Source organism: Miniopterus natalensis, chromosome 1 (assembly GCF_054644295.1).
Source record: "Miniopterus natalensis isolate mMinNat1 chromosome 1, mMinNat1.hap1, whole genome shotgun sequence".
NCBI lineage: Eukaryota > Metazoa > Chordata > Mammalia > Chiroptera > Miniopteridae > Miniopterus > Miniopterus natalensis.
This window is the reverse complement of record NC_142081.1, coordinates 80,205,193-80,222,406: the sequence shown is the minus strand read 5'-3', so window position 1 is coordinate 80,222,406 and position 17,214 is coordinate 80,205,193. Positions and strand designations below refer to the sequence as shown.

Here is a 17,214-nt window from a genome sequence, read left to right as displayed (position 1 = left end):
AATTGTCAATAATTGTCAATCAATTACTCACATATAAATCTGTAAGGAAAGAGAAGATTTTCACAAAGCCCGCCTCCCCTCCCCCAAGGCTTTTTCCAAGCAGGTCAACTCAGAACCTGGCAGCTGGCTTCATCAAAGTGAGCAAGCAGGAGAGTGCCAGCAGAAATGAAGTTATAGCCTTTTGTAATCTAATCTCATAAGTGACACTGACCATTTCTGCCATATTCTTTTAGAAGTAAGCCTCTAGTTCCAGTCTACCTTCAGGGGAAAGGATTACATGAGAATGTGAATACCAGGATTATCCCAGAAGGCTGCCTATCACAAGTAATATAATGGAAAAAGCAACTGGAATGAATACAAGTTAGGAGAACTGGATTTTAGTAACTACATTACTAAATACAACCTCTCAAGGCATCAGTGTTTTCACTAAAACAAACAAAGCACAAAAAACTGAGGGTAGCCAGGATGACCTCCACAGTCATTTAAATTCTAAGTTCTAAATTCTGCGCTTCCCCACTGTGTCTTTAGGAAAGGATTATTATTAGAGATAGTTGGTCAAAATGCCTCACTTTACAGAAGAAAACCAAGTTCCAGGAAAGGTTAACACAGAGAGGTAGTAAGCCATATTTAATCTGCTCTTATGCCCAGTGTTTCTTCACTATAGTTCACTGCTTTTGCAATTAATGCCCTAAAACAGCTCTATCCTGTAAGTCTCAAAATCCATTAAATTCAAAAGGAGGAGAGAATAATACAGTACTACGAAAAGTAACAAGAATCGATTAATGTTGCTCCTTATCTCTTTTTCTCTCATCAACCCTAAAGCTATTGCTGTAGGTGGCATGTGAGAAGAAAGTGAGCTACCCTCTGCCCATCCCAGTCCCAGGGATCTGGACATTTTAGTAATAACAGTATTTGCTGGCAGTAAAGCATAAAAGCAACAGATAACAGATCGTAGCAGAGAAAGAGTCTCTTTAAACAAAGTAACCCTAAATGAAGTATCTAAAAATAGAAACTGCAACCAGAAAAGGCAAGTTTTGTCCCCATCAGAATCCTGGAAAATGGTGTCCCAGAGGTCAACACTGCAATGTGACGCAGGCAATGTCCAGGGAGTAGGTACTCTAGGCAGCGAATGACAACAACTGGACTGACAGATATAGCCTTATCCATACAGAAGCATCAATCAGGATCTAGCACCATTAAACATTTGTACTACATAAATACCCTTTTTGCTCCTATGTGAGGTCAGGAGCCAAGAGGGGAGGGGGGACTCATTTGTTAGAAAGTCCCCTCCACAGCACATACCCTTTACTAGCCATAATAACTTGTAGTAAGTTCAACTCTGGTTCAATAAGTAAAGTGAATCCCTGGTCAGTGTGGCTCAGTTGGTTGGGCATCGTTCCGTGCACCAAAAGGTTTGAAGGTTTGATTCCCCGTCAGGGCACATGCCACAGCTGCAGGCTCCACCCCTGACAGGGGAAGTGTGGCAGGCAGCCAATTGATGCTTCACTCTCACAAAGATGTTGTTCTCTCTCCTTCTCTTTTCCTCTCTCTCTAAAAATAAGTTTAAAAATATTTTTTAAAAAAAAGAAGTGCAGTGAAAACATTGCATATAAGTACAATTGTTTTGTGTGGAAGTTATAAAGCAGAAGGTATTTATACTAGTCAAATTTTGTGTGTATGTGTGTATATATATGCATATATAAATGCAAAACTGTGTCTACAATTTCTATGTAAGAAAGGCTCAAAGGTAGCAGTTGGGTTGTTGGTGGTAGGTGAGGCTTACTGGTTTATCTTACATGCTGTGTTTGCATAACAATCAAGTTCCATTGAAAAAATTCAGTTATCCATATCAAAGAAAAACCACATTGATGGAGATTACATGCAAGATTCTCATTAGTTTTAGTATATACCTAAATATATACTAAATTCACTTCTATAAACCACTTAAAAAAAGAAAGTGTTAGCTTGCCCGGCCAGGCGTGGCTCAGCGGCTGAGCATCAACCTAGGATCCAGGCGATCAGGGTTCAATTCCGGGTCAGGGCACATGCCTGGGATGCAGGCTCAATCAATGACTCTCCCATCATTGATGTTTCCATCTCTCTCTCTCCCTCTCCTTTCCTCTCTCTGAAATCAATAAAGACATATTTAAAATATATATATTTTAGAAACATCAGTGATGAGAAAGTCACTGGTCATTGATCGGCTGCCTCCTGCACACCCCCAACTGGGGATCAAGTCCGCAACCCAGGCATGTGCCCTGACAGGGAATCGAACCCCGATCACCTGGATCCTGGGTCCACGCTCAACCGCTGAGCCACGCCCGGCCAGGCAATAAAGATATATTTAAAAAAAAAAAAAAAAAAGGAAAGTGTTAGCTTAAAATGTTAACATAAGCTGAAATAGTATTCAAAGAAAGTGTTTGATGCTTTCAAAAGTTTTGTGATACTTTTGATACTGAGTGAAAGGCAGGGAGCCCAAAGTAAGAGATGACCTGGACAGCCCAATGGGGCACTTAAGGAAGACAGAAACTTCATCTTGGGCAGGGGTGCCAGAGTTGAGTTTCATGCCCAAGCCACTGGCAATTACTTCCCATATTATGAATATACGCAATCGGTAAATATACATTTCAATCAAGCCTTCCCAAGACGGAACAGCTGAAAAGACAATACCCATCCCAAAGTATTATAGACAGTATTTTATGTTTTTTTAATACTTTTTATCCAGAGCTATCTGGATATTCACCCTTTCCCTAGCCTTTTATGCAATATCAAAGAAGGCTTGTATCTCCTTTCTTTTCTCACTTCTTACTTCTCTTTTATTCCTCAGCTTTAAAGGGATGGGAGAAAGGAAAGAAGCAGTAAGAACAGTTTAGAGAAGTCTCAAACAGGTCTCTAATTAGTCTTGAGGTAAAACTGGTAAAAAGTAAAGAAAGTATGTTTAGGGATTTAAAATTTAACCCCAAAATACTACAGCACACATTATTTAATACTATTATATATTTATACTTTTCCAACATAGCCCATCTCAGTTAATGATTTCACCACCACCAGTGAAAAGATTAGTCATTTTTGAACAGTCATTTTTCCACATAGCAGCGGTTAGAAAACTATGAAACAAGAAAGAAGGGAGGGAGGCAGGCAGGCAGGCAAACAGGAAGGCAAACAGGCAGGCAAAAAAGGAAAAAAGGGGAGGGAGGGAGGGAAGGAAAAGATGGAAGGGAAGGGAGAAAGAGAAAGAAAAAGAAGAAGAGAAGGAAGAGGAGGAAGAGAGAGGAATAAGCAAACAAACAAACAAAAAGGAGGGAGGGAAGGAAGGAAATACAGAGACTGAATATGGCCTGCAAAGCCTAAAATACAGGCAGCCCTAGCTTCACACAGTACTGCTTCGACTGAAACTCTACAAAGCAAGGACTGCCTATATTTACTGTCTGGCTTTTTACATAAAATGTGATGACCTCTGTAATAAAGGATATCCAAATGGCCAATAGACATATGAAGAAGTGTTAAATATTATTAATCATTAGGGAAATCAGGGGAAAACCCTAATGTGATATCACTTTATATACCCACCAAAATGGCCATTTAGAAATAAGATAATACTAAGTGTTGTAAGCATTTGGAGGAGCCAGAATTCTCAAACACTGCTAAAAAGGAGTGTTAATTAACACAACTAATTTGAAAAACTCTTTGGTAGTTATATCAAAAATATACACCCGCATATCGCGTAATACAGCCATTTAACCAGTAGGTTTATATCCAATAGAAATGTATACATATGCTCACCAAAATACTTATAAAAATGTCCATAGAAGCCCTATTGGTAATAGCCAAAAACTGGACGTTATGCCATACGGCATAAGAAAAAACAAACTACTGCTACATAACTTGTATAAGTCTCACAAATACAATACGGGCAAAGTCAGACACAAAGGACATATACAGGATGATTCCATTTACATAAAGTTAGTAATTGATAAATTCACAGAAGATGTTAAAAATCAAGATAATGGTTATCTTTGGAAAGGGGGCACAAAGTGGGGCTTCTAAGAGGCAAGTAATGCTCTTTTTTGATCTAGGTACTGGATGTATTTTGAGAAAATTCAGTGAGCTGTACACTTACGATTCATGCACTTTTCTGGAGGTCTATTGCCCTTTAAAAATTAACACACACAAAATTTCTATAAACTCTGTCTTTGAAGGAAAATTGTGTACATCTCCCATTCACTTTTCTGATTTGGCATCATTACCTCTCACCAATGAGATATCTGCAATTCCTGCTACCTAACACAGAAGTCAGCTTTGTTTTCATTAATTTTCTTGGTATACCCAAGAAATGAATGAATGTGTAGCCCAAATGAATAGGTAGCTTAATTCCGCACTAGATCCCAGGGAGAAACTTTGAAAAGCCAACACCTTGTGATAGCACGCTAAAAGTATGTGGGGAAGAAAAGAAAACCTCCTTGAGATGTAATTTTATTTGGCCCTTTGTTTTGGTTTACCTTTGTCTACTAATATGGTGATTTAATCTCCATAACATGTTCAAAGGAACTTTTCAAAAACCCTGTTCTTGTGGAAAGTTTTTCTTTCCACCATCCTGTCTACTAATGCTGTTATCTTGTGTTTATCCAGTTCCTTCCATCCGTGGAGCTTAAAGTATTTCACAAATACTGCTGGGTGGTGTCACCTTCCAGTTAGAGAAATTTGGGCCAAGAGACACTGTGAACCAAAAACATTCAAACAGCACCTTTCTACAGCATGGCTCAGTGTGTCTAAACAGCCAGCGCATTCTTCGCCGAAAGTTACAAGTGTTAGAACTGAAATACAAGACGATTAAGTGATTCTCAAGGACGCGGAGTCAATCATAGGTCAAGCCAGGGCTGCGTCCTCTAACTCACTGCCCCTTAAGGGGAAAACAAACAAAAACCTACACCCTTCAATAAAATGCTCAGCTGCTCAACACTTATAATGGGAAACAAGCGAAGATGCGTAAGTCACACCCAGAAATATGACCCACGCACCCTCACAACGCCGACCTCCCTGGGAGCCCCTCACTCCGGCCGCCCCGGGCCAACCTCCACGGGATGCAGGTTCCGCGCTGCCCCCGCGCCTTCCCCACGGAGGCTGCGGCCGGAACGGGCACGGCCGTTCCACGCCCACCCTTTCTTTACAATCGCCCAACCCCCGCCCCCCCTGCCCCAGGCAAACCCTTTTACCTGAGATGCAAATATAAGCGCCCCGGAGCCGACTCCGAGCGCTCGCCAAGAGTTTCTCAGGCCCGCCGCGCAGCCGCCGCGTCAGCCAATCGCGGCTCACCGGGAACGCCCCGGCCCGGGGCTCCCCGGCGCGAGGAGGGGCGCGCGCCCGCCAGGGACCGGGAGGGGCGCGGCGGCGGGGGGAGCGGCCGCTCGCCGCGCGCGGGGGCCCACGGGGAACGGAGGCGGAACGGGCCGGGAGCTGGGCAGGCGGTGCGCAGCGGGCATGCGCGTGCCGAGCGCTCGGCCGCGGGGCGGGGTCTCGGGCGAGGGCGCGAGCTTGGCGAGTCCTCAGAGGAGCTCGGAGGAGAGAGCGGGCGGCGGGTCGCCTTTCCCCGCGGCTGCCGCGCGGCGCTGCGACTGTCGGCGCCCAGACGACCGGCGCGACCTGCGAAGCCAAAGTACTGTCTGCACGAAACCCCGTCGGGTTAGAGGAGGAAAGCCGCGCGGTTAAAAACGCGCCTTGTAGCCTCGTCTTTAGCGTTGCCCAGGCTCCCCAGGAGCCGGCGGAATTGTGGTTTCAGGGTTTTGTGTGTGGTGTGAGGGGAGAGGGAGAGGGGGTGGGGCGCGTACTGCGAGTGGGTGGTTGGAAGGAGTGGCCCAGAGTTGGACTCCGGTCGCGTGACCAAAAACGGTACCAAGGTCCTGGCCACGGAATGTGTCGACCAAAAGTTGGACGTGTAACCTTTTTGACTTAAGTACTAGAAAGAGATCTGGATGCTTACGTTCGTTATGTGGATTCCTTAAGACAAAATGTTGAACTTTCCCGAATTGAACGAGAAATGAAGGCTTCAATTCGTGTACCTCCGCTGTTGCAACAAGGAGTGGCTGGCATAATTAATTAGCTGTTATAATTCAAATGTGGTTCTCTTGTTCACGTATTAGTATTGTTTTTATAAGTGTCACGTTAACTCCTTCAGACACCAAATATTTTATTCCATTCATTCAGACACCAAGTATTTGTTGAGCACATACAGTGTGCAAGGTTCTCTTCTGCGTGTCGGATAATAAGCAATGATAATTGTTACAGATAATAGGCATAATATGAAGGGTTGGCAGTTTCCCAAGTTAGTGGTTAAAGTTAATGAAAGGAACTTATATACTTTGGTAAATGTCAGAAAGGGGAGTGAATAAAGAAAACATGAAAAAATTGGATGTAAATTAGTTGGAACATAATAGGTTATAAAATTAACAAACTGTTATATTGTAATGAATGGGCACTGTTCTGAAGAGGTTTGTTACAGAATAAGCTTTGAAATGCATTTTTTCTTTAATTCAGTAAAGGTTTGAGTCAGGTATTTATAGACACAAAGGACCATAAAAATATATAAAACAAAAAGAGAACTGGGATAGTTTATCAGAGTAGGTGGCAATGGTGCTCCAATCTGGAACAACCACTTATGAAAAGGTTTAGGACCAACTCAAATGATGTGTGTAAAAAAATAAATAAATAAATAAGAAGAAATGTTGCTTTTCCTAGCTAAGGGTTAACAAGAAATAAGAGGGAATCGTGATCATGACATTAAGAAAATTCCAATCAAATAATGAATTTATGGGTTAAATTTAGAGAAAGTGGTTATACTATTTTTATTTGGGTAAAGGTACATTATTAATCCTAGTGTTTTTTGTTTTGCGGTTTTTTAAATATATTTTTATTGATTTCAGAGACAGGAAGGGAGAAGGAGAGAGAGAGAAACATCAATGGTGAGAGTCACTGCCCAGCTGCCTCCTGCACGCCCCCTGCTGACTGCAGCCCTTGCAGGTGCCCTGACCCGGAGTCCAACTGTGACCTGGATCACAGGTCGATGCTCAGCCAGGCCAGCAGGGCTAATCCTAGTTTTTAAAGCTCATTATCTGGGTACTGAAAGTCTTCAGGGTAAAGAGAAAAACCATGTTTTGTTTTCTTCGGGTAGTCTGTTTTTTCCTTCTGCCTTTTTTATTCCATGAGTTCAAGCATTAGGCCTTTTCTCCCTAGTCCTTTCTCTAACCAAGTACCTGAGGTAACTCTTTTTTTTTTTTGTTTTGTTTTTTTTTTTTTGTTAATCCTCATTGGAGGTTATTTTTATGTTTTTAGAGAGTGGGAAGGAGGGGCAGGGAGAAACATTGGTATGAGAGAGACACATCCATTGGTTGCCTCCTATCCACCCCCACACCCCAAGGCTGGGGATCAAACTTGCAACCTAGGTATGTGCTCTTGACTGGGAATCAAGCCCTCAGACCCTTTAGTTCATGGGTGGAGGAGGCTCTAATCACTGAGCCACACCAACCAGGGCCTGAGGTAACTACTGCTCTTTTCCTGAGCTTTTAGGACCACAATAGCTAATTTTTTCCCAACTCCCTTGTACCACCACCTTCACTCACATACGCATTTCTTACTCTGTCCTGCTAACAGTTGCCAGTCTACAAGAAGTGAAAGAGAACCAATTAGAGCTTCTTTCTTCTTCTCAAGCTAATTATCAAAGGTATCTGTGCCCTCAGTCCTCCTACAAGCAGGGCTTTTGCAGAAATATGGATAAGGATGAGAGGGAAAATAAAATGAACCCCTCTTTCATTACAGACAGTGAATACTCCGAAGTCCATAAGTATGATCAGCCTCTGAAAATGTACCAAGCACTTCAATCAGTTCTAGAAATGAAATAATAGAAATGAAATAATATAAATATAAATGAAATAATATAAGTAATATAAATTCTCAGTAGCTGAGAATGCCTTGTATATTAGTCTGGGTTGTCTAGAGAAACAGAAACAAGTACACACACACACACACAAATACACAGATTTTTACTGTAAGGAGTATCATTTTAATTTGCAATTCCCTGATGATGTGATATTGAGCATTTTTCATGTTTATTTGCCATCTTTATATCTTTAGTGATAAGGTGTATGTTCAGATATTTTGCCAATTTTTTATTGTTTTCCCTATAATTGTGTTTTTATTACTGAGTTTTAAGATTTCTTTGCATATTTTGAATACATATCCTTTATTGGATATGTGTTTTGCAAATATTGTCTCCCAACCTGTAGTCTTCTCATTGTCTTAATAGTATATTTAACAGAGCAGAAAAATTTAATTTTAATGAAGTCCAACTTCCTAATTTTTTCTTTTATAGATTGTGCTTTTGTTGTATTTAAAAAGTGATCACTGCCCTGGCTGGTGTGGCTCAGTTTGTTGGGCACCCAAAGGTGGGAGCTGTGTTGATTCCTGGTCAGGGCACATGTTGATTCCAGGTTGCAGGCTCGATCCTGGTAAGGGGCGTGCAGGAGGCAGCCAATCGATGTTTCTTCCTCTCCCTTTCTCTCTCTCTAAAAGTCAATAAAAATATTTTTTTAAAATAATAAAAAAAGTAAAAAGTCATCACAAAAACCAAGGTCACCTAGACTTTCAACTTCTTATAGTCTAGGAGATTAATCACTTTGGGTTGTACGTTTAGATCTGTGACCCATTTTGAGTTAATTTTTATGAAATCTGTACATTCTATACCTAGATTTATATTTTGCATGTGGATTTCCAGTTGTTCCAGCACCCTCTGATGACTGTCCTTTCTCCACTTTTGCTTTTTTGTCCAAGATCACTTGATTCTATTTGTGTGGGTCTATTTCTGGGCTTTCTGTTCAGTTCAGTTGGCCTATTTTTTTCTCATGAATACCACACTGTCTTGATTATTATAGCTTTATAGTATTCTTAAAGGTGAGTAGTGTTAATCTTTTAACTTTGCTTTTCTCCTCCACTATTGTATTGGCTATTCTGGGTATTTTGCCTCTTCATATAAATTTTAGGATCATTTTATCAGTAGCCACAAAAAATAACTTCCTTAGGTTTTGATTGAGATTACATTGAATCTTCAGATAAAACTGGAAAAAACTGATACCTTGGGACAATATTGTGAGCCTTCTTTTCCATATATGTTTGACCTTTGAAAAGATGGGTCTGAACTGTATGGGTCCACTTACATGTAGATGTTTTTCAATAAATACACAGTGACCCTCCATATCCCCAGGTTTTGAATTTGTGAATTCAACCAACTGTACGCGAGAGCCAATGTAAGTTATAGGCAGATTTTCAGCTGTGTCGGGTCAGTACCCTAATCCTCATGTTGTTCAAGGATCAACTGTACATGTAATATCTTTCCACGTATTTACCAGCTTATCAATTCTTTGTTTATCAAAGTCAAGGATGACACAGCTTTTTACTCTGAATAATTTTACATCTTGATTCTTTTCTGTATGGGTAAAAACGCTGAAATTTAAATTAGACCCTAATAACAGCTAGTGATCCAGAAAGAGCCTCTTAAATTATACATACTTAGGTTAAATAATACATCAGTCAAAAACTCTCAGTGATTTAGGCAAGTTACTTAACCTCTGTGCCAGAGTTTCTTCATTTGTAAGATGAAGATGAGAATATCTATGTCACAGGGATATTGTGAATGAGATAATAAATTACAAAATGCTTAGCCCAGTGCATGGCATAAGGTAAGCATTAAATGAATGTTATAATTACTACAATTTCCTAGGTAGGCTGACTGTGGCCTGGAGGTTGCAGGTTGCTCTTCACTCTTCTAGAATCTCTCTGATTTTCCCCTCCCCTATTGTTTTAATTTGTTCTTTATAATCTGCTGTGAACCAAGATTTTAGTTATCCACCCTACGAACCTTTTAAGAATTGTGTCTAGCCCAGCCAGGCGTGGTCAGCAGTTGAGCATCGACCTAGGATCCAGGAGATCAAGGTTCGATTCCCAGTCGGGGCACATTCCCAGGTTGCGGGCTTGATCCCCAATGACTCTCTCATCATTGATGTTTCTGTCTGTCTCTCCCTCTCCTTTCCTCTCTCTGAAATCAATAAAAATATATTAAAAAAGAAAAAAAAAATCTTAAAAAAAACAACAACTGTGTCTAAAATTAGTTCTAAGTGAAGGCCTGGGAAGCTCCTAGGAGGAAAGTGCATGGATTTCTGCATGTTTACTGCTCAGAAACCATAACTCCTAGATTCCCAGCTGTGTCCCAAATAACAGAACTCTGTCATATAGGGGTGGGAAAAAGTAGATATACAGTTGTGAGTACTCAAAACAGCACTGATTCTTGTATTATTATTATTTATTAATGATTGCATTATTTTCCATACAGCTGTAAACCTACTTTTGCCCACCCCCTATAAATGACCTCTATTATTCCTATCATAGTGCAATAAAATATTGAAAAATGTTTCCCCAGTAATTATTTTGTTCACACTGCCCAGTAAAGTTCCTTGGAATTTTGAAATGTTCTGGTAGGTGATGGGATAATTACCTAAAGCCACTGAGACCTTAAGCAGTGATGCTCAGACCATAGATTTTAAAGCACATAAGGGTCTGTCATTTGCAAACAGCATTTTTAGATAATATTGCATAAAAAATATATACAATAATAGATCTTTTGAATGGTTCAGGAGTTACCTCTTCTACAGGGTAGGGCAAAAGGAGGTTTACAATTGTAAACCTATTCCATAGATGGACTCCATGCATGCAAAATTCTGCATTTGTGTGTCTATGTGTGCACAGACAGTGTGTTTAGAAACCTGAAGAAAAGAATCTCTGGGCCTACAATAGCTATGTATCTTGCAGTGAATGGTATTTTAAAATGTATTTCCCGTCGTAGTATGTTGAGTACCATGGGATTATATTGCATTTTCTGGTTAGACAACTAATGAAGACAAACTTCAGACTTGAAGAGAACAAAATCATTCAACGTGAGCAAATACTGGCATTTTAAAGTATAGCTCTTGTAAAAGCCACTATTATTTTGATCTTGAACAATAACCTATCCAATGGCCCAACACAACAACTTTATTTCAAAGGGACATTAAAGAAATTGTCAGACATTTAAGTTTAGTGAATATATTGAGGTTCCTGAAAGTTTAATTTTCAGCCACTCTACAAACTAGTAAATCAATAATTTAATTATATAGTTCTCAACCAAGATCAGCTAAATAAACCAATCATTTAAAAATATAAGCTTGACTAGAGGGAAGGGGGGGGTGTATAAAAAGGTAAAGGGGGATAAATTATTGTGGAAGGAGACTTGACTTGGCATGGTAAACACACAATATACAGATGATGTATTGTAGAACTGTATACCTGAAACCTGTATAATTTTATTAACCAATGTCACCCCAATAAATTCAAAAAAAGTAAGCTTGATACTTTAGGGTATTTTCTCTAATACCAGAATATTACATATTATATAAAATAATAAAAAAGAAAGAATAATGTGATAGATTGAGTCTGAGGAAACTGAAATTTTATCATCCCCCCCCCCCCCCCCCCGCCCAGTGCTAAACCTCCCAGCATTCCAATATTATCCTCAGTCAAATCTGGCAATAATAAGACACATCCCATAATCAGAGCTCTTAGCACATTGGGTACTTGTTGACTCTGGACTGCCACTGGCTGATTCCCAAGCTCCATAATGTTCTTACACCTAGGCTCTATCTCCTCAAGTATTCTAAATTACATGTGATATCAGGCCTTGCTCTTGTTACTCAAATCTGTTCTAGTTCAGAGAGATTAAAAAGAGGTAGCAATTTTCTAATATACTTTTTTAAAAAAATATATACCTTTATTGATTTCAGAGAGAGGAAAGGAGAGGGAGAGAGAGAGAGAGAAACATCAATGATGAGAGAGTCATTGATCAAGCCGACAACCTGGGCATGTGCCCTGAACGGGAATGGAACCCCGATTGCCTGGATCCTAGGTCGACGCTCAACCGCTGAGCCACGCCCGGCCGGGCAGCAATTTTCGAACAGGGTATTTGGAGGATGTCTGAGAGGGTCTTCTGAATGAATCCATAGGAGTCTTGAGAAATTGAGGGCTTAGTGAGATCACAAGCATGCACCCACTTCCTCAGGATAAGATTCAGAAATTAAGGTACTCTTGAAAATAACAAGTAACATCAAAAGGCTGACTTTAAATCTTGACCAGGGAGTATTACTGTATTTCCTGAAATAATCTAGGGAAGGTAAAATTTTACTTACATTGCAAGTAAGTAATGGTTGGATTGCCTCCATTAGATTATATGCTCCATGAGGGATTTTAACTGTTACATTGCCAACACATGGGAAAATGCTGAAATTTAGTAAGCTCTCAATGAATAAATGTGGAATTTGGTTCAGTGTGTGCCTTGGGGTTTAATAGTTGGCTTTTTTTTTTTTTAACTTAAAAAATTCCCTACTTATATATGAGTAAATAAAGTTTATTTGGGGGCATTTAATTATTTTAGGTTTCTGTGTGACAGAATGTAGTTTGGCCTGTGGTTAATATTTAAATATACAATCTCATTGCTATTAGAAGATAGAATCCTGGAATTGAATTCCAGCTATACTATTAATTCATTGTGTGACTGTGGGAGACTCAGTGTCCTCATTGGAAAATGAGGGCCATGTTTTCTATGAGCTCTGAATTTTGATTTTAGCGTTTAGTATATAATAGGGTTTCATTATTTGTTGAATAAGTTATCCTATATTTCACTCACTACCTCATATTTAATTAGTAAAAGACTGACACATTGCTCAAAAGCTTTACTCTATCTAAATAGGACAAATTTCTGAAAACTTTTTGGTAAACATTTCAAGCTCAGTAATTTTAATAAAAAATATAATCGAATATGAGAAACTTGGTTTTTGCATATGTAATCACATAAGCAGCAAGTCTCTCCAATTTTTCACTTTAAACTTGTCAGATATGATTAACAGATTTTAATAGTTCAACTTAATAAGTAAAAACAATGTATGAACTAGTTTTTGTATTTTGTGCATTTAACTGGAAATCATACGTATTAAATTGAACCATATTATGTTGTAATATTCAATGGTTTTTGTCTTCAAAAATGGCAATTTTATATGGTTCAAACAAAATATACTTAGTATTATATACCATGTTTAAGAAATAATATAACAATAGGGGTACCAGTTTCTCATTTTCCCTTTTACTTGTATCATCTTCTCCTACCTGTTAGCGATGTGGTATTTTTCTAAAATTTTATTTTTTCTTTGAGTTTTATGTTGTATTGATTTCAGGTGTACAGCTTAGTGGTTAGACAACCATATACTTTACATAGTGTTTCCTTTGATATTTCCAGTACCCCAACTAGCACCATACATAGTTCTCACATTATTGACTTTATTTCCTGTGCTTTACTTACTTCCCTGTGACTATTTTGTAACTACCAATTTGTGCTTCTTAGTCCCTTCACCTTTCACCCAGTCCCCCAAGCCTTCTCCCCTCTCTGTGTCTGAGTCTATTTCAATTTTGTTTATTTTGTTCTTAAATTTAACATGAGTAAAATCATATGGCATTTGTCTTTCTCTGACTGACTTATTTCAGAGCTTAATACCTGTTAAGTCCATTAAAATTTTAGAATCTGTTTTTCTCCTGCAGAGCTTTTGCAAGTTGTGGTTTTAAAATAGTGTAAGTTAGTGCCCTGGCCGGTGTGTTCAGTGGTTAGAGCAAGAGGCTTCCGACTGAAGGGTCCTGCTTTCTATCCCGGTTGGAACCGATCATTGTGTCTCTCTCCCATTCATCACTCTCTCTCTCTTTCTTTCTCCCTTCCATTCTCTTTGAAAAGCAATGGAAAAAATATCCTTGGTGAGGATTTAAAAAAAAGTATAAATTAGTACTTCTTTTTTGCCAACTATCTAAAGGCCTAGTATGAATAATTAAACTTTGTATAGAGAATACACTGGTAGTTCCTTAATGTTCCTTGTTTAGGTCAGTGGTTCACAAACTTTACTGTTCATAACAATCCCTGGAGAACTTACTAAAACACAGGTTTCTGAGCCCTATATCCAGAAATTCTGGTGCAGTAGGTCTGGGTGGAGCCATAGGTTTGCAAACTCCTACATCACATTGATGTTGCTGGGTCTTAAGATCCTACTTTGAGAACCAATGACCTGTGGGGTACTCAAGAGACTTATTTGTAATAAGGCCTCTTCTTTTTTGATCTTTCAGCAAGTAAAACTCATATTGAGAGATTTAAGATAAATTCCCTTAAGCCCAAACCATTTTTTTTTTTTTTTTGGTACAGCACTGCATTAGCTCAATTGTAAGATAACTGTAAAGTGGACTTGCTTTGAGTTAGTTGCTACAGCCCACAAGTTCAGAACTAGCTCCAAGGAATGTATCCACCTGCCCCGGGTTTAGAACTGCACGGAGCTCTGGCTGGCCCGGCGGGGCAAGGGTCGTCCCAGCTCCGCGGTTGGAACGCCGGGCAGGGTCACTTCTCCACTTGCGCTATCAGAGGCAGCACGTGCGGCCGAGCGAACCGCTGGAGGCTCCTGATAGGAAGGCGCGTGGGCGCCAACGCGGGAGACCAGACCCGACCCGCCGCGGGGCCGACGCAGCGCCGTCCGCGACTCTCCCCAGCAGGGCTGCTCGAGCAGCCGAGGGCGCCGAGCGGGGACGGCAGGAGCCCCTGGAGAAGCGCAGCGCGCAGGTTCAGACCCGCAGCAGATCACGCAGCGAGTCTGCGCCCGGAGCCGCCGCGGCGGAGCGGCCGCGGGATCCCCGCCCCCAGGAGAGGCTCCGCCGGCGGCCCTCAGGCCCGCGAGCCCGCCGCCCCTCAGCCCCGCCGCGTCTCGGGCCGCGGAGATGTCGGCCAAGGCCGACGTCGGCTTCGTGAAGGAGGCTTCTCGGCAGATCGTGGCCGGTGGTTCCGCTGGTAAGGCTGCCCGCCCGCGGGCTAGTCGCTTTTTATCTGTGCTTGTTTGTCAGACGAGTCTCCCCAAAAGTTTTGCCTTCTTCGTCCAAATTCCGTGCTGCCGCCGCGGAGCCCGAGCCGGCGGAGCGAGGGAGCAAAGCAGGCCGGGAGCGGGCGGCGGGTGCCCTGGGGTCAGGTCGCCGAGGCGCTCGCGTCGGCCGCTCGGCTCTCGGGTTCCCCGCCTTGTCGGTTCCTAGCCCGAAAAGCAAGGTAGGCAGCCCCAAGGCCTGCAACTTGGAGGAGGCCTTTTTGCCTGGCTGGTTATTTTACTCGAACCGATCCAGTTTCTGTCAGACTTAGTTTTGCTCTCAATTGTAGCCTCTTTCTAGTGAGCTAATAAAGATCTTGCATAACTCCTGCCTCCCCCATTAAAATGTGTACCTCAGGATTCCACAGGTCTCATTGCATACTGTGCTTGCTTGGGGCTGTTCATGCCTTAAATAGGCTTATTAAAATTAAATGCATATGTTAACACATATAAACACCTTTGATAGAATGAGCTCACATTAATTTATGGAGAGTTATGCTGTGTGAAAAAAAATTTAGAGAAAAATCTGTAATACTAATCATGGAAATAATTACTAAAAGTGGCTAGAGAAAGTTACCCATGAGATTATGTTATGTAAACGTACGTTAAAGATATTTTAAAATATAAATTAGGAGTTGATTGAAAATTTATCTTATGTACTGTGATGCATTTTTATTATAAATATAAAATAATTACTATAATTCACTCATCACCATAAAACGTTTATATAAATGTAGATATTCTTTTAATAAAGTATGGTAACTCTAATAAATCATATTAAGGCAATGAACTTCCACTAATAAAATTTATTTTCAAGTAAATTTGGACTTTTTATAAGGGACCACTACAAATTACGGCCAGTTTTTATTATGTCATGAACTACTTGCATCTCAGGGGTACCATGAGCAGCCAGATGTATCACTTACAATCTGTACATTTTCATAAAGATGATATTTCATTAATATGGCAATCAAGGCATGAGTTTATTATGTGTAATTATGCTATGTCTATCCATTGTTATGATGTCAGTGGCTCCACATCTACTTTTTTAGTTGTTTTCCTGTAGTGATGGTGAATTTACACCAATTTATTCAACATTTTGGTCTAATTCCACAATATTCAAGACTCTACCAGCTGTCCCTGACTCACTTGGTTCAGAGTCCATGACCCTGATCAAAGAAAACTCAGTTGGCCCAATAGGAAAGTGAAGTTAATTGTTGAACATCCTAAATTATGACTAATTATTCACAATCATCTGTATATTGGCTTAGATGATCATACTATGTATTAGACACAGCTAACCTCAGGGGATGTTAAATGTAGGTCAAACTTTAATCCTACTTAAATTGTTTTTTGGATGATAAATATATGGCACACATATAACATATGATTCCACCATGTTCTTACAATTATAACTAATATGAATGAAAATTAGTACATTTATTAGATAAATGAAACATAGCACAGTTGATTTATACATTTAGTACTGTTTAATTATTGATAAATGATGAGAGTGATTTTACACTTTGATCACAGTGAAAAAGAATAATGTTTTCTTCTACTTGGCCAGTTACATTTTCATGAAATTTTATATTTATTGGACTTTAATAAGTGCAGGCTAATTATATTATATAGGCTAGGTCAAGGGCCAAAAAGAAATTAATATACAAGGAGTTAGAATTTTAATAAATACAGAAAATGGCATGTGAATCTTTAGCACCGGAGTGCTGATCACTGATACTGTCATCATATGTAACTCCTCTGTGTATGTATGTGTGTATTATGTGATCTTTTGATGGTAAAAGATAAAAATACTTCCTGGATTTCTTAAGGGGAAAGAAAAAGTAGCTGGGGAGGTTTATTAGAGAAATACCAGGGTATCTCATGGAATTCGGGGTCTGGGATGCATTCCTGGAACAGGTTGGAATCAGGAGCTGTAGCACTGAGGGGAACTCGTGAAGTGCACTCTTGCCATCTCTTCTTTTTTCTCCTTGTCAAATGGTTAAGCATCCCCAAGGCAGCAAGGTGGTGGCTGATAATAGGGCCACAAGTAATATTACTACAACTTGTTAGGATGGCTTGCTATACTTCCATAGATTTTTCTGGTGAGGAGTAAGCATGGCCAAATGGATTCAGACAGTTAAGTACTTACACAGAGCAAAAGCAAGTCATTCTGGTGTCATTTTCCTGTGTCCTTTGTTCCACA

At 40.2% G+C, this 17,214-nt stretch overlaps 1 protein-coding gene and 1 long non-coding RNA gene across 2 annotated transcripts in view; one reads left to right on the top strand and one right to left on the bottom strand.

Moving 5' to 3' along the window:
* The window catches only part of LOC148094239 (uncharacterized), a 28,834-nt gene extending 23,489 nt beyond the window's left edge, over positions 1–5,345 (bottom strand). The window contains exon 1 of the long non-coding RNA XR_015715522.1: positions 5,214–5,345. This is a non-coding gene — a long non-coding RNA (uncharacterized LOC148094239). The remainder of the gene's footprint in view (positions 1–5,213) is intronic.
* A 9,470-nt stretch (positions 5,346–14,815) lies between these two features.
* SLC25A21 (solute carrier family 25 member 21) overlaps positions 14,816–17,214 on the top strand; it is a 459,822-nt gene continuing 457,423 nt past the window's right edge. Inside the window, exon 1 of the mRNA XM_087823557.1 lies at positions 14,816–14,941. Coding sequence (XP_087679683.1) covers positions 14,872–14,941 — 70 coding nt within the window. The 5' untranslated portion in view covers positions 14,816–14,871. The remainder of the gene's footprint in view (positions 14,942–17,214) is intronic.